General features: G+C 39.4%; 1 protein-coding gene across 5 annotated transcripts in view; it reads right to left on the bottom strand.

Moving 5' to 3' along the window:
- Positions 1–1,028: 1,028 nt before the first annotated feature.
- The window catches only part of LOC127571963 (endothelin-converting enzyme 2-like), a 124,959-nt gene continuing 100,723 nt past the window's right edge, over positions 1,029–25,264 (bottom strand). For all 5 annotated transcript variants that reach the window (XM_052018742.1, XM_052018739.1, XM_052018744.1 and 2 more), the window contains 7 exons: positions 20,618–20,695; positions 19,796–19,899; positions 19,188–19,298; positions 19,019–19,086; positions 17,735–17,925; positions 12,835–12,930; positions 1,029–6,198 (listed from right to left, as the gene is read on the bottom strand). In XM_052018742.1, coding sequence (XP_051874702.1) covers positions 6,022–6,198; positions 12,835–12,930; positions 17,735–17,925; positions 19,019–19,086; positions 19,188–19,298; positions 19,796–19,899; positions 20,618–20,695 — 825 coding nt within the window. In that variant the 3' untranslated portion in view covers positions 1,029–6,021. The remainder of the gene's footprint in view (positions 6,199–12,834; positions 12,931–17,734; positions 17,926–19,018; positions 19,087–19,187; positions 19,299–19,795; positions 19,900–20,617; positions 20,696–25,264) is intronic.

The raw sequence follows: 25,264 nt of genomic DNA, 5'->3' as shown, positions 1-25,264 counted from the left end.
TGTTAACTCTGTGTTTCTCTGCCCACAGATGTGACCTGACCTTCTGAATATTTCCAGCAGTTTCTGTTTTCAGATTATATAATATTGTAATTGTTCAAATGTCCACCAGAGGGCTACAGCATCAAACATTCAAATTTATCTAATTATGGACATACCATTCCTAATGGATTTTAAGCAGCAACAGTATTTAGCCCATTGGTTAATATTTTAAGTAACATTGCTGTAAAGGGACATTAATTTCCAATATACCTTTAAAAAGCAGGTTATTCAAGAAAAGTGTATTTTCACTATGCCAGAAAACAAAAATCAAAAATAAACTGCAGATACCAGAAATCTGAAATAAAAGCAAAAAATGCAGAAAAAACCTCAGCATAACAGGCAGTATTTTAAATTGCAGCAAAGGGATAATTCAGGTCAAATGGGTAAATGCAGCAGTTAGAGGGATTCTGCTTCTTTGTGTTACCTAAGAAAGCAAAAACATCCTCAGTGAGGCATAATCAACCTCTAACTGCACAACTAACTCATTTGACCTGGTCTCACCCTACCACGGATATTCCCTTTGTCCTGTTCGTTTTTCCCCATCACTTTCTCTGCAACTTAAAATTACTTTTTCATCTCTCTCTCACAGTTCCAACAAAGGGTCTCCAACTTGGAATATCAACTGTGTTTTTCTTTCCACGGATGCTGCCTGACTTGCTGAATGTTTTCAGCACTGTCTGTTTGTATTATGCCAGAGAATACTTCTAAATTTACTGTCACTATCAGGTGCAACAATGGAATAATATTTAACCAAAACAATAAAATGTACTGATGACATATGAAATTTGCTGTTTTGTTTAATGCTCTTCATCCTTCTTCTATATCTCTGGAGAAGCACAATATGTTCATGACCCTTCTTTATTAAGTAGCTTTAAAATGCAGCATTCTAATTTTCCATGCAGTAGTACATGTGTGCATTAGAATGAGCATGAAACATTGGTATCTCTGGATGGCAAAAAGTATTTTTCAGTAATCAACACAGTGAAATGTTAAGATATTCAGAGTGCTTTATTAATGTGTACATAAATACTGCTTTAATACCACTCTACATTGGTGTTTCCACAGAAGTTGAAGCAGACAATTTTTTTCAAGATAAGGCTTTTCTTACAGTATGACATTTTCAAAAAGAAAGAAATTTCTTGGATTCAAAGATTAATTGCCCAAAGAGGTAACGAATTAGTGACTTCAAATGTCTCATCTATTAGTATGATAGTGAATCATATAAACATGACATATTCTAAATCTTCAGCTTGTCTAGTGTTAAATACAAACAGCACATTTTTTAAATCAAATACATCTTGATAGTGTATTTCAAAAAACAGTGAAAACTTGGGTATTTGTTGCTTAGTCATCATGTCACAAACTCTCATAATACCATTCTGATCTTAAGACCAATCAAAAACACTCTTGAAAAGTGTTTAGTTCAAAACTTACTGATCTATTAAATGGTTCAAAGTTTCTGCTTTGGTAGGTAGAAAAGCAGAATATGGTATAAGTGAGAGAGATTACAGAATGCTGATATACAGAGGAATCTGGTATCCTCACACATAAAACACACAGAAAAAGCAGGCTGTACAGCAGGTAATCATTAAGGCAAGAATGCAGGCCTTCATTGCAAAGGGAATGGTGCGTAAAATCAGGAAAATCTTGCTACATCTATGCAGGGCTATATGACCACACTTGGTGTAAAACTGTGTACAGTTTTGGTATCCTTATTTAAGTTGGGATATGCTTACATCGGTGGTAATTCAGAAGATTTTCATAGTTGATTCCTGGGTGGAACAGGTAAGCTTATGAAAAATATTGAGCAGGTTGGGCCCATATTCTTTGGAATTCAGAAGAATGAGAGGTGACCTTATTTAAACGTAAGGTTCTGAGGATTCTTAAGGTGGTATGTGCTAGGAGGACATTTTCCTTCATAGGGTAATCTAGTTTTGCAAATAAGGGTTATCCATTTTACTTGGGAATAATGAACTTCTTTTCTCAGAGGGTTGTAAATCAAAGAGCTGTGGAGGCTAAATCATTGAATATACTAATGGACAAGATGGACAGACTTTTGATCTGTAGAGACAGGGATAATGGAAAACAGGCAAAATAAGTTGAGCTGAAGCCAGTATCAGATCAGCCATGTTCTTATGAATAGCAGAGCATGCTTGAGTGGCTGATGGCCTACTCCCACTTGTATTTCTTACCTTCTTGGGTTCAGTATTTTTTTAAATCAAGTCAATTTCTGTTATATTATTTGCTCAACTTCAGTCTTTCAATCATAGAATGTTTCAAAAGCCACTCAAATGTATCTTAAAATGTAATTACACGTCCAAAAATAATGTTAGGTCTACAAATTAATAAGAGTTGAAGGAAAGATTTTGTTTCAAGCATGAATCTCAAAGAGTGGATGTTAAGGAGTGCAGTAGGTCATTAATATTTGAACGAAAACAGAAAACCTTTTATATATATATAGCCACTGAATCAATCTGCTTTTCATCTAACCTATCTATTGCATAAAATATTGATGAGTAAAAATAGTCATCTGTTGTAATAATTAACCTTTTGGATTTTTTTCTGATTTCTAACAATAGGGAAAATAGAAAATTAAACTGAATACATTTTAAGGTGGAAAGTCTAGCCATCAGGGACAAAGTTAAGGCACAGTTCCATGGGAGTGGGCCACAGTCCATAGGATTTTGACCCAAATACACGTTCTGACAAATTGTGCTGGAAAATGGAGTAGGGGACATGCAGAGGAAGAAGAAAGCTGTCATACTGAAAACCAGTCTTAGGGGTTATGTCTTGGGTTGAAAACTTGAATGGAAATAACATGGATTGTCAAAATCATGCACATAAACTATTTCCGAGATACCTTTATCCCTGATGATTCCCCCACCAAAGCCAACTTCTGGTGAAAAGAGACTTGGGTTTCATAAAGGCCTCCAAAAGGGAAAGGAAAGTAAGATCATCTCTACGACTCTGAAAAAGGTTGAAGAGGCAGGTAAGTGAGGGTGGGGAGGTCTCCAGTCTAATGATGAATTCACTTCATTTTACATTGACTACACTGAAGTCCTGTTGAGTATCACTTCAGTCTGATGCCATCTAATCTCTGCTCATCAACATACTGTTCAAAGGGGAATGCCAAGTTTCCAGCTCTGTGCATAGATTAAATCACATTGGTAAAGTACAGGACTTTAGGCATGGATTGACTTGGGCTCAACATCAGATCAACATTATGAGCCAAAAATCACTAAAGACTTTGCAGTACTGAATTCAGAACTTCTTGTCACAACTCAGTCATAAAGCCCACCTATAGCCCCTTAAGCCTTTTCTTCCTTCTCCAGATGCACGGTTTAGTTACCAAGTTTGATGCAACTTGATTACCGATTCACTCTCTAATTTACAGCTTTGGTAATTCCCTGTGTTATGTACCTAGCAGAGCTTCAGCCACTGTTGTCAATTTTCAAGGAAGTGTTTTCTGGATTTGCTGATTATTTTTCACAATAAATTCATTTACTTTAACTTGCTTGTTCATCGAAGATCCCGAATATCCAATAGTGGTGAATTGTTTACAAGCAACTCATGCATATGATTATAAACAGTTAATTTCACAGCAGAGAACTGTTAAGTATATCCATCCATCCCTTCCCCCAAAGAAAAACACTAATTAGAACCTTTTTGCAAGTGTTTGTAATTACCTAGAACATAAAAGTACATTATTGGCCCCTAGAGCAAAGGAGCCAAGATATGCTGCAGGATTATACAAGCTGTTCTATACAATGGAATTTTCCCATAATGACACAGCTAAAACCAGGAGGTGAGTTTATGCCTTTGTAGAAAGTTTCCAGGAAGCGATGTGTTCATACACAGAGAACGGGACAAAATGCAACAATCGCCCTGAAGGGCCTTTTCTGCACTGTTATGGGTTATTTTAAATTGCCTGAGGTGTTGGAGCATACTGTGCTCTTTCTCCTCAGTACTATAAAGAGCAAGGGGGTGGAGGGGTTGGGAGGGTAAGTGGGGAATCTCCTATAAAAGGTAGAAGTCTCAACTAAGTGGTCCTTCAAATTAAAGTTGAATGCCATCTGTAATCAGTATAAACAGGACATCCCTTTTAGGATCTTAATGTCCTGAATTTCTAATGCTTATTCTTGGCCCTCCACCATTCCTTTGATGCACACAGCCAATCAGTTTGATGTCATACATCTTTGGTTCTTTAGAAATAAGTATTTAGCAGCAAAATTAGACAATATCCTAAGTAATTAACATTAAACATTATTGACATGATGACCAAAGCATTGGGTAGGTAATACATAATGAACAATTACGATTTAAATCTCCACAGCCACGGCAGAAGAAAAATGAGGACCAGTAACCTTGTAGGTAAAGGATACTATAATTCACTAAAGGATAATTCCAGTTAAGATCACTCATGACTCTCCATATTCCAAGGGCAAGTTACACAAAGGCACTGGAATAAGAGGAAGAGGTAACCGACAAGTATCTACTCTAATATAGACTTGAAGGTAGCTCTTACAAGCTTAAAAGCCACATCTAAGCTGTGATGTATAAGATTCTGAATTAATTACAAAAGACCACTTCTTACATAGCTATCTTTGCCCACACGTATTACCTAGGTATTCCTTTTCAATAACATCATTTGAACTATCTTTATAATGTCTATAACATAATGTAATATTTACTTTTGTTGACCCTTGGTACTTAAAAATTAGCTGCTCTCTTGATTGCTGCCAGAAGTTCCAAAGCTTATCATAAAGTGTTGTACATAACACTACAGGAGATAACTGGTGATACTCATGCGCATTGTCAGCTGTGACTGATGAATGGGTCTGGCTGGCAGAGTAACATTAAATACCTCATTCATCTTTAAACTTTTCCACTTGTGTTTGTCTCCTTGTATATTGATATTTTAAAAAAAACTATCACTCTCCATTGCCTCCTACTCTTCAAAATCCTTTTCCATCATCCTGATCTTAAACTGAAAATTGCAGTATTCTTTAAAAAAGTTGTTATTTTGGTTGCATTCCCATTCTTAATATTTTGTTCATACAGCATTTAAAAATGTGAGATTATACCTTGCACAGATTAGACTGATGTTTTAGCTGTATCCAAGATTGTGATTCATTTTCAGCTGTTACGTCAGTAAAGTAAAATTCTTACATTATGCACTAAATGTGCCTCAACTTTACCGTTAAATACAGAATTTTCTTTTCTGTTTTATCATAATCTGAAATTGAGCACTTGTACCAAGACCTGTGATCTTTCCACTACCACAGTTATGCAAACCAGCAGTATGTTTAAACTTTCTTTGTTGCTGTATTAGCAAGGACAGGTAATGAGAAAGTGGGATTCAGAACATACACTCTTCCACTGTAACAATAGATAAAATACAGAATGTCTGCATGAAGCACTAGATGGTTATTCAGTTTCAACCGTAATATCGAATTCACAGGGAACAAGTATGATTTATTTTGTTATTTTGGTTTTTGAATGGCATTGCTCAATTAGATTAAAACTTGTAGCATAAAATATTTCAAAATCTATCCCTAAGTGTGCCAAACAAGCTAAAAATTTCAGTTCAATTAAAAAAGCACAGCTTCAAGGTACTCTGTAATGATATGGACACTATCAATCTGCGTAGGAAATAAGCTTGTATCTACAGCCCATCCCCTGGATCATGTAGATTTTCTAAAATACATCAATTTATTCCACTTTATTTCCTCAAAAAGCAGCTATAAACTGTTCTCCCATTTAATAGGTTAGCCTTTGTATCCCACAGGCTAGTGATACACAAGACATGTACTATGTGTTTATAACATTTAGTATTCTTAACATTTTAGTTATAAAAGTGCACAATATATTGTACGTCTTCTTTTATTATAATTTCCTCCTGGATCAGTGTTGCAGTGTATTTTTGTTCCAATCTTCTGTAGAGATTATCCAGTGTAAAATTCCAACATTAGGCATCCACAACTACCACACCTCACACTGTTTTCCGGGATTCATTGGAGTTCCCGAGGGACAATTGAAATGTTCAGCAAAGTCTTTGGAATTTGATAATGCTCCAATAACACGAACTTTATCTGGGCTGTGCGGATCAGTAATAAGGCCTTCATGTGCACTCTCTGGCGTACGCACTGAGCACCACACCTGTTCAATAATAAAATTATGTCTATTAGCGTTATTTACCTGTAAATCAAAAAAAATAATTTGTACTGTTTTAATCATCTATCACTCTAAATAGCAGACCTTCACATGGTAATTTAAAATGACTAGCAACTCAATTTCATAAGTAGCATATCACACTCATACACAAAATTTTAAGACTTAAGGATCATTGAAGAGGTAATCCTTTGAGCATGTGTTGTCACGCAACAAGACCACCACTGATCCATGATTAATTCCATGCATTCCTCTTTGGCCCTTATCTTCTGATACCTTTGGTTAACAATAATATATTGATCTTGGACTTTTCCACAAACAACAATTGATGCAAGGTGATGAGTGTTCCAAATTTCTGTAACGTTTTGTATAAGCATTTATTAATTTTAGTCCTGAAGGGTCTGCCTCTGTTTTCTATGACTATGCCCTCTCAGTCCCAAGACTCCCAAACCAACTAAAGTAGTTTCTCTCCACACCTCACCAATCCCCCTTAAATATCTATAACTTTGAAACAAGTTATCCCTTAATGAAATCCAACCTTGGTTGGTGTAATCTTTCCATGTGTTTTTACTCCTGCAGTACAGGCTGCATTCTGGTAAATCTAAGCTGCACTCCCTGTAAGGGCAGTACAGACTTCCTAAGGAGTGATATCCAGAACTACTCATAGAATTCCAGATACAGTTTAACCAGGACCTTGTATAGCCATAGGTTAACTTTTGCTCCATTTATTCCAGTCCTCTGGATATTAAAGCAATTGACCTTTTCAATTAATTTATGCCTATCATTGACATTTTAATAATCTATGTATATGGACCCACATTTTTTTCAGTCCTTTTAACATTAGAAAATGGATCACCATGCTTAGGTCAACAACAAATAACTTCAGATGGCCTGCATTGAAATTCATGTGCACACTTTTCCCCATTCCTTTAATGTATTAACAAATTCTTGTGAATTACTGCAAAATGACACCTACTTCGTTGTTGGCAAACTCGGATACATGGCTTTGTGCCTTCATCTAAGTTGTTTATATAGTTGTCAGTGGAGGAGCACTTTGGGACTAGTGACTGTAACTCTAAGAGTTTCAAGATGATCATGGAAAAAAGATAGGACTGGTCTACATGTTAAAGTCCTAAATTGGGGCAAGGCCAATTCTGATGGCATTAGACAGGAACTTGCAAAGTTTGACTGGGAAAGGCTGTTAGCAGGTAAAAGGACCTAGAAGGTAACAGACTTTTGAAAAAAGAGTTCAGGGTGAGAACGTTCCTGTTAGAGTGAAGGGCAAGACTGGCAGGGTTAGGGAACCCTTGAGGAGTACAGTGATGTAGGAGAGAGAAGGAAACTAGGAGGGTGAAAAGGAAGCATGAGATATCCCTGGCAGATAAGGTAACTGAAAATCCTAAAATATTCTGCAAGTACATTAAGAGCAAAGGGGTAACTAGGGAGAAAGTAGGTCCCAGTAAGGATCATTGTAGGAACCTGTGTGTGGATGCATGGGAGATAGGCAAGATCTTAAATGAATACTTCTTGTCTGTATTTACAATGGAGAAGGACATGGAAGCAAGCGAGTTCAGAGAACAGTGATAGCTTGAAGCACATTGACATTACTAAGGAGGTGTTGGCAGTCTTGATGCACATAAAGGTGGATAAGTCCTGGGGCCTGACCAGGTGTATCCTAGGACATTGTGGGAAGCAAGGAAGGAGATTACTGGGGTCCTGGCATAGATTTTTTGTAATTTTATTAACCATGAGTAAGCTACTGGAAGGCTGGAGGAAGGCTAATGTTGTGCCTTTATTTAAGAAGGACTGCAAGTTCAAGCCAGGGTAAAACTGGCCAGTGAGCCTTACATCAGTGGTGGGAAAGTTACTGGAAGGGATTCTGAGGGACAGGATTTACTTGCATTTGGAAAGACAAGGACAGATTAAAGACAGTCAGCATGGCTTTGATTGAAATTTTGAGGGGGTGAACAAGAGGACTGACAAGGGCAGGGTGGTGGACATTCTCTACGTGGACTTCAGCAAGGCCTTTGACAAGGTCCCGCATGGTAGGGTGGTCCAGAAGGTTAGAATACATGGGATTCAGGGTGAGACAAGAAATTGGATACAAATTGATTGGTGGTAGGAGGCAGAGGGTGGTAGTGGAGAACTGTTTTTCGGATTGGAGACCTGTAATCAATGGCATGCTGCAAGGATCAGTGCCGAGGCACTTACTGTTCATCACATATATTAATCATTTGGATGAGAATATAGGTGGCATGATTAGCAAGTTTGCAGATGACACCAAAATTGGTGGTATAGTGGACAGTGAAGAAGATTGTCTAAGGGTACAACAGGATCTAGATCAGTTGAGAAAGTGAGCAAGGGAATGGCTGATGAAATTTGATGAAGTTTAGAGTCATAGAGTCATACAGCATGGAAACAGGCCCTTCAGCCCAACCAGTCCATGCTGACCAAGGTGCCCATCTAAACTAGTCCCACTTGCCTGCATTTGGCCCATCTCCCTCTAAACCTTCCCTATCTATGTACCTGTCCACATGTCTTTTAAATGTTAATGTACCTACCTCAACCACTACCTCTGGCAGCTCGTTCCACATACCTACCACCCTCTGTGTGAAAAAGTTGCCTCTCAGTTCTTATTAAATCTCTCCCCTCTCACTGTAAACCTGTGCCCTCTAGTTCTTGATTCCCCCAACCCTGGGAAGAAGACTGTGTGCATTCACCCGTATGTACAATGGGTATTCAAATCCCCAAAGGTATCTCACAAGAGCCCTTGTCAATGGCCAGAGTTGAAGGGCAGTGAAATATTAAACAGACAGGAATCAGGGCTGTAGAGAGTGGGGGAAGGTGCTGGTAGAAGACAAGTAACTCAGACAAGTTGTCTTTAACTCAGACAAGTGCAAAGTGATACAGGGCAGGACATACACAATGAATGACAGGATGCTGGGGAGTATTAGACCTTGGGGTACAAATACCTTTAAAATGGTGACACAGGTAGACAGTATGGTCAAGAATGCATATGGTATACATGCCTTCATTAGCCAAGGCCTTATTGAGTAGGCCACACTTGAAGTATCATGTGCAGTTCTGGTTGGCATGGTATAGGAAGAACGTGATTAAACTAGAGTGGGTGCAGAAAAGATTCACAAGGATGTTGCCTGGACTGGAGGGCTTGAGTTATAAGGAGAGGTTGGTCCATTAACTCTGGAGCGAAGGAGGCTGAAGGGGTGACAGTATAGAGGTTTATAAAATTATGTGTGGCAGAGGTAGGTTAGATAGTCATTGTCTTTTTCCCAGGGGAGGGGAGTCTAAAACTAGAAGGCATAGGTTTAAGGTGTGACAGAAAAGATTTAAAAGGGATATAATGGATAAATTTTTCCACATGATATATATATAATGAGCCCCCAGAGGAAGTGGTAGATGCAGGTACAATTACAATATTTAAAAAGATATTTGGACAGTTACATGTATAGGAAAGGTTTAGAGGGATATGATTCAAACACAGACAAATGGGATTAGCATAGTGAGGCACCTTGGTTGGCATGAACGAGTTGGGGAAAAGGGCCTGGTTCCATACTGTATAACTCTATGGTGAACAGTTGCAGGACCCTGTAAAAGTCTGGAGAGGCTAGGTCTGTTTTCCCTGTAGCATAGGAGGTTAAGAGTGGACATGATTGAGGTATATAAAACTATCAGGGGTATAGATAGGGTAGACTGCAGGAATGTTCTTCCCCTAACAGAGGTGAATAAAAGAACATAGTCTTAGGGAAAGGGATAAGAGATTTAGAGGGGATTTGAGGGGGACCTTTCTCATCCAGAGAATTGGGACTACCTAGAATGCACTGCTGGTGGAAGCAGAGTCCCTAAATGCATTTAAGAGATGTCCAAATGAGCACTTGAATCACCTAGGCACTGAACGCTATGAACCAAGTGCTGGAAGATAGGATTAATATGGCTGGGTGCCCACTGGTCAGTGTCGACATGGTGGACCTAATGGCATGTTTCCTTGGTGCATGATTCTAAGACTAAGAACCTTCTCATCAAATCCTGTCAAATATCTTCTTCTTCTCCTTACTTTGTCTCCTTCTGATTAGACTTAATCAATTATTAGACTGGCAAGCAATTACTTACATTCAATTCCATGGGCCTCAACCTTAGTCAACGGTCTCTTTTGAGGGACTCTACCAAGTGCCTTCAGGAATGTATTTCTTAAATAGCTGAATGACATGCACAATTTTGCAATTTAAGGGAAAAGTTCCCAAATGGAGAACTTGGAAGAATCTAGTCAGGGCATATGTAACGTTCTCATCGCATTTATTTAAACCTCTAGGGTAGAAAACTTCTGGAACTGGGCACTTTTACTCATCAATAATGTTATTTACTTCATTGCTACTGAATGTCTTTTACTAATGTTACGGACTCAGTGAAAGTCCCTTTAAGATAGAGAGTGTGTGTGTATGTGTGTGTGGGGCGTGCTTACGTCAATAGAAGATAAAGGACGTAATGACGTTGTTGAAGAAGTTAGAAGAAGAAGGAGAGAGAGAGAGAGAGAGAGAAGGGAGAGAGACACCAGCCTGCTAGTTTTCTCTATCGATGGATGAGAAACAATAACTGTGTCTGCCACTGAAATCCATGTATGGAAGTTGGAAGTAATCCGGTGGAGTTCACTTTGTTGCTGACCTGTAGAAGGAAACAGGTATTTGTGTGTGGACGACCACGATTCGGATGCTTTTCGGGGTGAGGAAGTCACTACCGAGTAAACACTGGAGTGTCGTTTGGGTTCCATCGTGGAACATTTGGATTTCGTATTTACTCTCTCCATGTTTCTCTACGTCTACGTCTTATCTTCAGACAACGGTGGTTGTTGAAGAAGCCCTTGCTCATGTTTCACCTTATGGCTTGTGGAACTGAACTTTAAGAACCATTCCGGAACTGGGAGTTTTGGACTTTGCCACACACACACACACGAAGAGTTTAGTTTTGGGGTTAACGTTCGAGGTTTAACATTTTTGAATTCTAACATACTAACATTTTTACTTTTATTTTACGTATTATCATAAGTAGTGATTAATAAAATAGTTTTTAACACTGAATCATGCTCAGTGTGTTTCTTTTGTTGCTGGTTCGTGACACTAACTTTGCAGAGTGTCTGTCCTTAATTCAATACAGATTTCCTGGGGGATTCCAGGATGCTTTCCCTCTCCCATATATACTGCTGCAAGGTAATTATTCTGCTTTAAAACTACTACCAGACTTATAGCTAATCTCTATAGTAACACAATTCCTACAACATATCTGACATTAAGTAGCCTATACATAAACTTCCAAAGAATTCTTAAAGCTTTTGCAATTTCTTAATTCTATTTAGAAACACTACACTGTTTGCTTACCTTACGTCCTCTTATCATCAAAGTGATTTCCTTCTAAATTACTATGACCAAGTCAATTATTTACATTCTTATTTCTTCGACCATTTTCTCTATTTTTTTCTGTAGACCTTATGACCTGGTATGTTTAATTACCAGTGTAGACTGTCTTGTAGTCATATCAGATATAAATATCATGTCATCCAAGTTGAATTTGTGCTTCCAGTTCATTCAGTTTTCTCCTACTCTGTGTGTATGAATAAAGAATGCTTATTTGGGCCATACAGGTAATCTGCCATTGCATTCTAATGTCCTATTCAAAGATTTGTTTTTTTCCCCTTATTCACACAGTTTAACTGTTTTTATGTCATTTACCTATCCATTTATAAGATATTTATTTATTAGTCATATGTACATTGAAACACACAGCAAAATGCGTCTTTTTACATCACTGAGAATGTGCTGGGGGCAGCCCACAAGTGTTGCCACTCTTCCAGTGCCAACATAGCATGGCCACAGCTCATAACCTGTACATCTTTGGAATGTGGGAGGAAACTGGAGCACCTGGAGGAAACTCATGCAGACACCTGTAGCATATAAAGCAGAATTTCTGAAAATTGCCTCTATTCCATTTCAATAATTTACAGGATGATGGCATTAAAGGCAATGCCAGCATTTACTGCCCATCCTTAAATACCCTTAAAATGTGGTGAGCCAATTTCTTGAATGTCTGCAGTGTTTCTGATGAAGGCACTCTTACAGTGCAGTTGAATAGGGAGTTGCAGTATTTAAATCCAATGATGATGAAGGAACTGCTATGTATTTCCTAGTCACAATGGTACGCGACTTGGAGGAGAACCTGCAGTTGGTGGTGGACCAGGTGCCTGTTGCTTTTGCCCTTCCTGTTGACAGAGATTACAAGTTTGGGAGATACTACTGGAGTAGCTTAGGCGAGTAGCTGCAGTGATGTTAATGCTGGCAATGTCTTGCCTTTTAATATCTCTCTCCTACATTGCTGAAAATAGTAAGTGCTCTACAAATATCTCCCAACTGATCCTCCCGATCCCAATTAAAATAGCTGACAGAACAACTGTAAATGTCATTTGAGACCAATGTTGAAGGTGACCTTCATTTTCAAAAAGGTTTCAAAAATTGATATTCAATGTGAATTTTTAAAAGTCAACAAAAATCCTTAAGTGTAAATAACAATAAGCAGTAAAGTAATTTTCTTCCAATCTATCTAACTTTTCATTTTTCTTACTTGTGCAAATCCTACAAAAAAGAGTTGGTGGTTGGTCAGTCCAAGAGCAGGCAGTATTTTCTCTTCTCCATTCTGTTTCACCCAAGCTTTGTAAGCCTGAAATTTGCACAAATTATGGTTAAGGTTGCAGTTAATTTAAGCATGTCAAAATTCACTGAATATATTAAAGGTTACTGCCTGCTCATCTTCAGGAAAACTATTTTCATCAGCCGCTCCTCAATCCAATCCCTCATTCCCCTTTTCCCCATTAAGATACTTAAATATTTCCTTGCCTCAATATTTTATTGCTAATCTTACCCAAACCTCTATATATGATTCCCATCAGTCTAGCTTCTTATCCATTTATATATTACTACACCAGGAATGGTAGAGCAAACAGACAGACAGTACAGGATTCCCTCTGGCCATCCTCTCAGTAAGAAGTACACCCCTTTGGATACTGCTGGGGGGTGGGGGGGGACTGCGGAATGACCTATCAGGGCACAGCAATCAATAGTAATAGGAGACACAATAGTTTGAGGGACACGTGGCTGCAAAAGAGACACCAGGATGGTGTGTTGCTCCAGGTGCCAGGGTTGAGGATGTCTCGGACTGGCTGCAGAACATTTTCAAGGAGGAGGGTGAGCAGCCAGAGATAGTTGTGCACATTGACATCAACGACATAGGTAGAATGGGGTAAGAGGTCCTGCACAGTGAGTATAGGGAGTTAAGAAAGAGGCTGAAAAGTAGGACCTCGAAGTTAGTAATTTCTGGATTACTCCCGGTGCCATGTGCTAGTCAGGGCAGGAATAGAAAGATAGAACAGATGAATGTGTGACTGAAGAACTGGTGCAAGGAGCAGGGTTTCAGGTTTTTGGATCATTGGAACCTCTTCTGAGACAGGAGTAACCTGTACAAAAGGGACAGGTGGCACCTTAACTGGAGGGAAACCAATATCCTGGCTGGGAGGTTCGCTAGTGCTACTTCGGAGGGTTTAAACTAGTTTGGCATGGGGATGGCAAAGGAGGGATTGAGAGAGAGGTGGATGTCATGACCAGCAAGTCTGTAAGGAAGAACAGGCAGGAGCAAGTTAATACACATGATGGGACAGACAGTTTGAAGTGTATTTTTGTGCTAGGAATATTAAGTGTAAGGGTGATGAACTTAGAGCATGGATCAGTACATGGAACTCTGATGTTGTGGCCATTACAAGAGACTTGGTTGAGAGAGGGACAGGAGACACAAGAGAGACTGCAGATGCTGGAAATCTGGAGCTGAGAGAGGGACAGGACTGGATGCTTAATGTTCCACTGTTTCAGTGTTTTAGAAAAGATAGGGAGGTAAAAAGAAAGGGTGGTGGTATTTGCACTATTAATCAGGGACAATATCACAGCTGCACTCATAATGGAGGGCTCATCCACTGAGTCTATATGGGTAGAACTCAAAAATAAGAAAGGCTATTGGGGGGGGGGCTCTGTAGTTTCATCACTCTGATGGGATAGCCACTGAGACATTGAGCAACAGATATGTGGGCAGATTAGGGAAAGGTGTAAAAACAACAGGGTTGTTGTCATGAGTGACTTCAACTTCCCCAATATAGACTGGGACCTCCTTACTACAAGAGGCTTAGATGGGGCAGAATTTGTTAGGTGCATCCAGCAGAGTTTCTTAAATCATTAGGTAGATAGCCCAACAAGAGGAGGGGCCATACTGGACCTGGTTTTGGGAAATGAAACCTAGCCAAGTGTCTAACATTTCAGTGGGAGAACATTTAGGGAACAGTGACCATGACTCCTTACGTTTTAAGATGGCTATAGATAAGGATATATATGGATCTTGCAGGAGAGTATTAAATTGGAGCAGGGCAAGTTACAAGAGCATTAGGCAGGAAGTAGGGAGAGTTAATTGGGAACAGCTGTTTTTGGGTAAATCCACATCCAACATGTGGAGGGTGTTTGAAGACCAACTGCACAGAGTACAGGACTGATACGTCCCAGTGGAAGGAAGGACAAGAATGACAAGGTAAGGGAACCTTGGACGTCGAGAGACGTGGTGAATATGGTGAAGAAGTAAAAGGAATCGTATGTGAGGTTTAGGAAGCTAAAATCAAATGGAGCCCTTAAGGATTATAATGAAGCTAGAAAAGAACTCAAGAAGGAAATTAGGAGAGCCAGGAAGTACCATGTAAAGTCCTCGGCAAGTAGGATTGAAGAGAATCCCAAGGCATTTTATACATACATCAAGAGCAAGAGGATAACTTGGGAGAAGGTAGGACCACTCAAGGATAAAGGAGGGAACAAGGTGCTTGGAGGCAGAGGATATGGGTGAGGTCCTAAATGAGAACTTGTTGAAAGAAGGCAGATCGTTGGCTGAAAGGAAGGATCAGACAAATGTCAGATTAGACTCATTGCAGAAAATAGTGAAGTACTACATTCTTGAAAAAAAGAATGGTCAAATCCTTAATAGCTTGCAATATCCTTAACAGTGTCAATGTACAGAGGGATCTTGGGGTCCACGTCCATAGCTCCCTGAAAGTGGCTGCACAGGTTGATGGGGTGGTAAAGGCAGCGTATGGCATGCTTGCCTTTATTAGTTGAGGCATTGAGTTCAAGAGTTGGTAAGTTATGTTGCAGCTTTATGAAACTCTAGTTAAGCTGCATCTGGAGTATTGCGTTTAGTTCTGGTTGGCCCATTATAGAAAGGGTGTGGAGGCTTTAAAAGGGGTGCAGAAGAGGTTTACCAGGATGCTGCCTAGATTAGAGGGCATGTACTATGAGGAGGGGTTAGACAAACTTGGGTTGTTTTCTCTGGAGTGGCAGAGGCTGAGGGGAGACCTGACAGAAGTTTATAAAATTACGAGAGACATAGATAGACAGGTAGTATCTTTTTCTCAGGGTTGAAATGTCTAATACTAGATGGCATGCATTTTAGGTGAGAGGAGCAAGTTCAAAAGAGATGTACAGAGCAAGTTGTTTTTGTTTGTTTTTACACAGAGAGTGGTGGGTGCCTGGAATGCAGTGCCAGGGGTGGTAGTGGAGGCAAATACGATAGAGATGTTTAAGGCGCTCTTGGACAGGTACATGAATGTGCAGAGATATGGACATTGTGTAGACAGAAGGGATTAATTTTAGTTAGGCATTTAATTTAGTTCAGCACATCATGGGCCAAAGGGCCTGTTCCTGTGCTGTACTGTTCTGTGTTCTATATCAGTCTGGAGCCCTATTTCACAGATTGCAGTTGTTGATCTCCTCCACTGTCACATCAGGCGAGTTGAGCTTTTCCACTTTTGTTACGCCCTACACACTGTCAGCATCAACTGGCAGAATAGGGTGTATGACACTGATGTCCCTTTGTCTTTGAAAAGGTTCAGCTGCAACACTGGCCATATTAATCAGATTCCTGATTGCAGGTGAGCAGATGAAATGCTTTGAATTCATATAAATCACCACCCTAAAACCCTGCAATATTTCCACTGATATTTGGGCAGTCACAGCTATCAAATGATCATAATTAAATCATATCATACCTTCAATGCAATGGCAAAGGCCATAGATGTGCACCTATGATATATTCTGTACTTTTGATACTGTTAGAAGGAATTTCTGTCCCTGTGTGCCTGCCATCCATGGATGCTAACCAAGCTATTAAGGATTTGACCATTCTCTTCTCCCCCCAAGAATGTAGTACTTCACTATTTTCTGCAGTGAATCTCATAAGACATTTGTCTGATCCTTTCCTTCAGCCAATGATCTGTCTTCTTTCAATAATAGATGACTTACATGGTGCTTTATGAAACGCCTTCCGAAACTAAACTGTGTGTTGGTAATGCTGGATGGCTTAGAATGTCTATTGTGAGATACACTATTTTTGAGTGCTACACAAGAGAATTTTATCAAGAACCCAATCAAGCATTTAGCGCAGCATACCTCAGGAAATGGTTTCTGGATCCTCTGTGCATATTACTCAGATATACTTGGAGACTACTGAGCAGAAGAAATGACATAAAATGACATGCAAAACATATTTGATGTCACTTGCACAAAATTCTTCTCCATATCTGAAGCATATAAACAGTAATGTACTCTGATATAACCTTTAACTGAAGGACTGAAGCCAATTTCAGCAGAAATTAAAGGGAGCCAAGGGCCCAAACTTATAGGATATGCTGCCAGCAATCTAGGGCATTTATCATCTCCCAGTCTATCCCCTTTGAAATGGTTTTCTTAGCGTTTTCTCTCCTGAAGACTCTTCCACCCCCTGACCTGCCAACCTCACAGGCAATACCCACCTAGCCCCGGTATAATCCTCAATTACCTGCCCACCAAATGACCCCTACATCCACTCTCAGCTCAATCCTCTCTCAGGACACCTTGGTCATTGACCCCTTTTCCACCTCTACCCCTTCCCCTAAATTCCTGACACCCCCCTCTCCCGCCTGTCCTTCCTCCAAGAAATCTCTACTGCTGACCCAAATCCTGACATCAGGATTCGCTGACATCAGCCACACTTACTGATCCTGTCTCTCTCCTCACTTGATCCTCTGTTTCTCATAATCGTGTCTACACCCTACTCATGTCTCTCCCCCAACCACAATCCTTTCTAATCCATCTCACCATAACATCTCTATACCACAGTCTACAGTTTCACATCTCTAATGGAGTTTGATCCTCTTTACCTTACTCCACCCACTCAAGATCTACCACAACCTGCAGCCCAATTTTACACTGGTGAGAAAAAAATCTTTGCTTGCAACAAGCACAAAAGGAGTGTTCAGTTGCACATAATGTCTGGGCCCGGTGTGCAATAGAACTGGTACAAGTTCCCCTCACAGCCCTATCTGTATCATTTCTAGCCTGCTTTATTTGCAAGGTATCAAGATATCAAATGTGCCTACATTTTAAAAACGAAATGATCAACATACATGATACGCAGCTTTGAGGCCTCCACTGTCTGCAATATTTTCGCCCAGTGTCTGCTTTCCATTGATATGTTCTCCATTTTCAGTGTACTGGTTGTACTCGTTGATCATACATGCAGTTTTATTCTTAAAAGTTTCAAGTGAAGAATTTTGCCACCATGGTCGTAAGTTGCCATCCTTATCATGTTCTCTGCCTGCACAAGATAATGTTACATAACACTATATAGCCAATATAATACTATGGCCCGTAAATTCTGTTTATCTGTAGTGAAAATTTAAAATAATGACAGAAGACTTGGAAGAACATGTCTGCCAAATTTAGCATCTTGTTTGCTATGAGAATTTTTGTCAGAGGAGTACTTTTCCCCCACACACCCACGTGCAACACTACATTGAAAGGTAAAGTTGTTGGATGGATGAGAGATTTCAGCTATAGAATTAAACTATTCTCCTTTTATTACAAAAGGTTGAGAAGAGATTTGATGGATGTAGGTGGTAGTTTGAGGATCAGAGAGCATCAATTTAAAATTTTGGGGTAAAATTTACAAAAGGGATATGAGGTTTTTTTTAACATGGAGGGTAGTTATGACCTGGAATTCACTGACTCCAGATGCGAATGGAAATGAGAATTAATTGGTGCCTTCAAAAGAGAAGCGGTTAGCTATTGGATGAGAAAAATTTGCAAGTTTGAGGAAAGAGCAAGGAAGGGGACTGACGAGCTTCTACAGACTAGATCAGTTGAATGGCCTCCTTTTATCCTGTAACGTTTCTATGGTTCTGTGATAAATTTGATTCACATGAAATGATAACTCTTGTTTTTGCTCTACAAGGTTGCTGAGTATTTCCAGTATTTCCTGTTTCTGTTATATTTACAGCTATGTCCAGTGGTGTCACCAGGTTCTTGGTCCATTACATCTCTCACTTCTTAAGGGATAAATACAGATCATTTCTCAACCTGCAGATGCACCCCACTATGGTAATTCAAACCAGATAGGTTAACTGCAATTGGAATCTAGCTTGAATATAGGCTCCAACTCAGCAGAAGCTGAGTAATGTTTGATTTTATCATGCAAATCCTGCATAAGCCTGGCCTGTCCCATCTCAATGGAGACAGTAAACTGCTCCAAAATTATGGAGGTCCACTGAGCCAGTGTGTCTATCTTAATATTTAAATAATCCCCTTCTTAGTTAAGGTGAGCCCTGGTAGGAGATACAAGTTTATGCCTGCAAACTTTCAGTGACAGTATTGCGAAGCTGTGATTTCAGGGTTTGTATCTATTGCTGTACCTTGGTCATCAAAGGCATGTGTTAATTCATGACCCATCACCACTCCAATGCCACCAAAGTTCAGAGCCCTATAGTCAAGTCAAAAAGAAACATCAGTAATTCAATCTTGACAGTGATGGACATTTAATGAAGATATCACTCCTCGAAGAAAATCAAAGGAAGTACTTACTTTGGACTATTTCTGGCATAGAATGGTGCTTGCAAAATACCGGCAGGAAAGACTATCTCATTTTTTGTTGGTACATAATATGCATTAACGGTAGGAGGTGTCATGCTCCACCTATACACAAAAGAGAAGTACCGGACTGATTATTCCATCTGCTCTAAATTATGTTTTTTCTGTGTACAATTATCAGAGACTTTCATGGGGAGGCATTAATTATTATTGCTTCACATTTCTCAGAAAGTGACAAAAAGGTTCCAAAGAGAAGTTAATTAATGCTTTTAATTATTTTTAAACATTTTAAGGCATTTTTAATTACATTTATGTTTTTTTAAACAATTTTAATTTTAAGACATTCTAGCAAAGCCTTTAACAGTAGTGGTCTCCTCCATCTCATCAAATGCTTCTCGGGTACAGAGGGCTAGCTTGTTTGGCCCTGCACATTTGGAAAAGACAAGTGTGGAGAGGTGGGCAGTGGGTCTGGTCCAGCATGATCTAGCCCATTATCTGAGCAGCTTGTTTAATTAAAGCAGATTAATTAAAAAAAAATGTAAAAGTATATATGAACCCATTCTTTTACAATACAAGGTAAACAGAAATGTCAAAACACCTACTGTTCGCGGTTTGGTGTTTTCCGAAGCTGGTCAGCCATAACCCTGGTCGAAAAGTTGTAGAAATTCAGCATATTTTGAAAGAATGAATCCTCTGATACTTCATACTGGTGTAACAATGGAAAAAATAGAGATTATTGGAAGATGATCATCATGTTTAAAAAAAATGATCTACATTTAAATGGAGCTAAGCTTCATTTGTTATTTGCCAAATTTGATTGATAATTCTTAAACAGTGGACAAGTAACATGATCCCGTAAGAAACCTTTGGAGTAACTACGCCATAGGTACACTGTGCACTTTCATCCTACTACCCCGAACTAGGAAAACAATGCAGTTAGTTCTATTAGATATTTTGGTGTCACTTCATTGCCCCATTGTTGACGGGGGCTGGTTTAGGCACTACCAGTCAATAATGTCCTCCCATTTTAGAAAAAGGCCAACTATCTTCCTCAGCATTCTAATCAGTTGTGCAAATCTCAAGGTGATATGAGAAAGTTCCTATATCAAGGAGAAAGCCAAGGGAGTTTAAATTTGTGTTATACTTAACAGACAACACTCACCACTCTCCCCAATATTGGTCCAGTTATTCTAGCTGCATATGGGCCTTGGTGAAGCATATTATTTGGAAGCAGTTTTGATGCTTTGAACCTCACAAATAATGTTGGGTCTCAACAAGTTGTTCAACTGTACCTCAAGTGCACAATGGATTTTAGGCCTTCCTGGCCAGTTACATAGAAAAACACCTAAAATGCTTGTATATCAGATTAATTGTTCCTTTACAGTGCTTCAATATCTTAAACCTTTTAGTTTTTATTTACTTACACCATCATAAACTTCATCCAATTCCTTGCTATCTAAAATGAAGTCCGGAAAACCAATCATGTCATAAATGGCATCAGCCTAACAGAAAAGGGAACAAAAAGCAAAATGTATCGGATGAGTGATTTATAACATATTATTAAGTAACCATTTAAAACAAGTTAATCCTTATGCTGAAAGAAATTCAGATGAACACCCATTTGCTAGAATCCCAGGAAAACTAAAATATACAATTATTTCCATGACGCCAAGGGGCTGCATTAGTTACTGCTATAAATGGTATCATTACAAAAGGTTAACCACTGCAGTATATAAGATGCAAACAAGCCATTCCAATTTCTTCTACCAAATAAATAGCTGAAGTGCCAAAATAAGCATTATAAAGTGCCATTTCCATGACTGCCAGACTGACAGATATAAAAGGATGAGTTTCAGCCCGTCGAGATCTACATTTACCTCCAGTGAGTTATGCACATGCAATCAACCCCACAGGAAGAAGGCTTGTTGATTTCAAAATATTAATTACAGAAGTATTAACTTGGGTTGTGGAGTTTGATTTCAGCTCATTTGGTTACTTGGCACTCACTAGTCAAAGCAAGGTAAGAAGCATATGCCAGACAATGGATCTGAAGCCTGGAACATGGAAATATATACTGTACTCTCTTGCACAGTAGTGGAAAGGTTTTCTCCCCCATAATACTTGTGCTGAGGGATTACTTTACACATTCTGGAGGCATTATCTATAGTTTGGAAGTTTTGAGATCCAAACTGTATTTTGGATTCTGATAAGCGCAGTGTTAATTTGGACCTGAGCACCGACCAAGTTGGCCATCAGAACAACAGAGAATAAGCTTCCTTGACTTGTTGGAACAAGTGTTTGAAGAGTTGCATCAGGAGATGGCAGACATTTGCAACCAATGAGAACAAGACCAAACTGAATCTGATGGCCATGCCTTATATGTGGTGACTATTTTCCCCCTTGAAGCCTCAAGGGCACAGCAGGAGACATCTGGAGGATTGCAATGACATGGTACAAACACTACTATGCCCCAGGTGACTCATGGCTCTTCTGCCAGGGGCAACAATGATTTGGGTTTGTAATTCTGGTTGCATCACTGACAAAGCCCATGGATGACCCAGGAGCGTTTGTCAACCATGAGGGCTTTTACCCTATTCACTCACAGCTGGTGTGCAACCACAAAGGATGTCTATATAGATGCACATAAAATTCCCCTCCAGTTGCCATGCTACCATACATTGATGTGGTTCAGAATTACTAGCTGTGACAAAACAGTTATACAAAATGCGGCTATTATACCTTTGAGAAAGCTGGGTATTAGAAATACAACGAATGCAATATGTACACATGATGTATCATTTATATGCTGAAGTTGCCTTCAGATTCCAAGAACTGATTTATGTATGCAAGGCAATGAAACAGTGGTAGTGTACTGCCAAAATAATTACTATGCCTTTTCAGTTCTGAAGGCGAAGGAGCTAGATGAGAATGTGTGTAAACAAGAGATCTGTTACACGATAAATGATTAATGATCATTACAATGGTAGCCGTGGAAAGGCAATCTGACCACTCGACGTTTCACACTAGAGCTTCCAATACCTCTTCTTTTGTCCTCAACCACAATTAATAGAGCTCCCAACCATGCCTGTTCAATTTCTTACACTTCTACTCTCACTTCCATTTCTCCCACCTAGAACAAGGATAAAGTTCCTTCCAGCCCAAGAGCTTCTATGTTCAATGGATCATCTTTTGTAATGGCTGACACCTCCAACTCAATACCATGACAGGACATATCTGCCTCTCCCCTTCCCTTTCAGCATTCAAAAGGGACTGCTCCTCCTATATTCCATTCACCTAGTTCCTCCAATACCCATTTCATAGCAATTTCCCATGCAACCAATAGCAAATGTAGCACCTAACCTTTTACCTCCTCCCTTTCTACCATTCTGGGACTGGCGGCCAGGTTAGGAGGAATTTACTTCTACTTCTTCCAGTTTAGAATATTGCATTCAATCTTCCAATGTGGTTTCCTCGTCAACAGGGAAGCCAAATATGGATACCAGTTGGAAAAGAGTTGTATTCAATCTATAAGGGTGCACTTGAGTTTCCAACTGACCTCTCTGTTTTTGGCCTCCTACTGTGTCCAGTGAAGTGTAACATTATCTTGAGGGAGAGCACCTCACCTTCTGACTGGACATTGCAGCCTTTAGGACTCAGCTCCGATTTCAGCCATTCCAGTTTTGCATCTTACATTTCTAGTTTTTTCTTCTCTCTAACCTCATTCCGGGGGTACACAAATCAAACTGATGGGTTTGAAGTCATAGAGTCATATAGCACAGAAGCAAGCCGTGAAGTGATGAAAAAAGGGAAATTTTGAAATAAACTATGATTTTATTTTACACAAGAATGCACATCTTTGACTTTGTTTCTCTTAAATAAAATAGGAAACCAATGTTCAATACTCATGTTTGGAAATGAACACAAAACCAATTCATTCCTTTCTCTTCTAATCTTGCAGCCCTGATTTATGTAATTGTTTTTGCTAGCTGAGAAGAGGCAGAAAATGCAAGATGCAAACCATTGCAAGATGCCTGGATTGGTTTCTAATGACCTCTTTTCATGCTACTTGGCCACTTCAGCATGTCTCACAAATTCCATGGCAACAGAAATCATTAAGTGAACTATTGCAGGAAAAAAAACTCAAACAAATGCAAAAAATAAAAGGGAAAACAACCATCATCTCTGCAAATTGTTTCCATGCCGAAAAAAAAACTTCAAAGCCTGAGAGTTTACCAAATTGGATGTAATAATGACTGCTTTCCGATTACTCCCACTCTCCTCTTTACTTGCTAGCTATCATGTTATGCTTATTTATTTACTTGTGCTAGCAGCAACCTTTTCAAGCGAATTAAAATGGAAGGCTAATTTACAGCTAGGTTTTGGTCAATTTGTCCTCAGATATTACTGTCAAAAAGTGAAATAAGGTTCCATTTTCATCCTCGAGAAAGCAATTGACTTTTTAAGTTGATGAGCATAGTACTGTTTCCCCACAAGTACAGCAACTGAAGCAGGAAAATAATGGAATAAAATAAGAAAATATGTTGTTCAATGAGAAGCACTTCCTCTCTTGGTAAAGAATTTGCTATTGCAATTTTTTTTCATTAAAATTAAACATATATACAAACAAGAATTTCCAGAAAAAATACTAACCTCTTCTCTAAATATTTTGTACAAATTACATCTATTTATCTACTTAACATGTGTGGTCCTGGCAACTGTAGGATTTGCACACGAAGGGCATCAATTATTCACAGCTTGTTACTTAATGGGACACTTGGAGGTACATTATGAGGTCCTGGTTTTATTAACACACACAGCCCTGGGTTGTAAGTGATACCCAGCTATAGTTCTCTGAAACTGCAAGGGGAAGAATTTGACAAATATCCTTGATGAGCTAGCAGGCAGGATGGGCCTATTGGTAGCTATCCAAGACAGCATCGGACACTGACATGAACAACGCACCAGTTTGTGTGCTTGTCTTCTTTGAAGAGCTCCGGAAGGGTGAAAGCACTTCCCAAACTTTCAGTTAGTCCTTCGCTAACAGAGAGAATGCTTTGGATGTTGTCACATGCAAGCTGCACAATTAAAGTGGTCACCCTTTCCATTTAGGAAGTTTAAGGACTAGCCATAGAACACACAGAGTTACTGTTGCCTTAACTGCCACATGAACTTGGAAAACGCAGCAAGAGCATAAAACTGAATGACCCTCTCTATTCCATTGTTGGCTTTTCCAGTGCCAAACTGGATAAATTGTCAAAATCCTGGCGATGTGACAACTCTGGAGATGTTCTCTTGTGGCACACAATTGCCTGTGGCTACTTAAAATGGTAGACACATAACCTCCGAGTTCAATTGTGACCTCCATTCTTCATGCAGTATTGGCAGAGCTTCCCCCATTGCCTATTTTGCTGCTGCCTGCCTACAAAGATTTCTATAAGGCCATTATAGCCTGCAAGTTCCTTGTTGTGAATGTGGGACAAGGATGAAATCTTGTAAACAATGTCCCTACAATATTCTGCCTCCTTTTCTTTCTCCAATCTGCTCCCGGTGCTCCACTTCCACCAATGATGATTAAGGGGATGCCTTTGGGATTACAGCACCTGGCTCTTATAACTTTTTTAAATGGATGAAGGCTGAAATTCCCATAAGGGTGCCAGAGTCTTGTATTAAGCCAAGGTCATATGAGCACTTGTTTTGGTCTAATAGCTCCTCATTTCCATATATCTGATTTATCCTGGTAACCTGCATACCTTATAGGTTGGGTCATCTTAAACATTACATTTATCCTGCTGTTTTGTAAGAATACTACATGGGAGTTTCACATACCATTGTCATGCATTTACATTCAGTTAAAGCACCTCCATGGAGGTCACAAGGAGGTTCAGATGTTGACAGGGCACATGGGCCAAAAAAAAAAAGAGGGCAAGGCTATTACACCAATTTTTAAGCTAATAATTCAGGTTTCATCAACTCTGCTCCATAGAAATGTTAATAAGAAGAATTTTAGAGGTAGATGTAATGTATTTAACTTCTGGGCATTATCAGCACGTGGCTTCATGGATCCCACACAG

This window comes from Pristis pectinata, chromosome 6 (genome assembly GCF_009764475.1).
Source record: "Pristis pectinata isolate sPriPec2 chromosome 6, sPriPec2.1.pri, whole genome shotgun sequence".
Taxonomy (NCBI): Eukaryota; Metazoa; Chordata; class Chondrichthyes; order Rhinopristiformes; family Pristidae; genus Pristis; species Pristis pectinata.
Note: the sequence above shows the minus strand (reverse complement) of the source record. Positions and strands in the feature narration are given on the sequence as shown.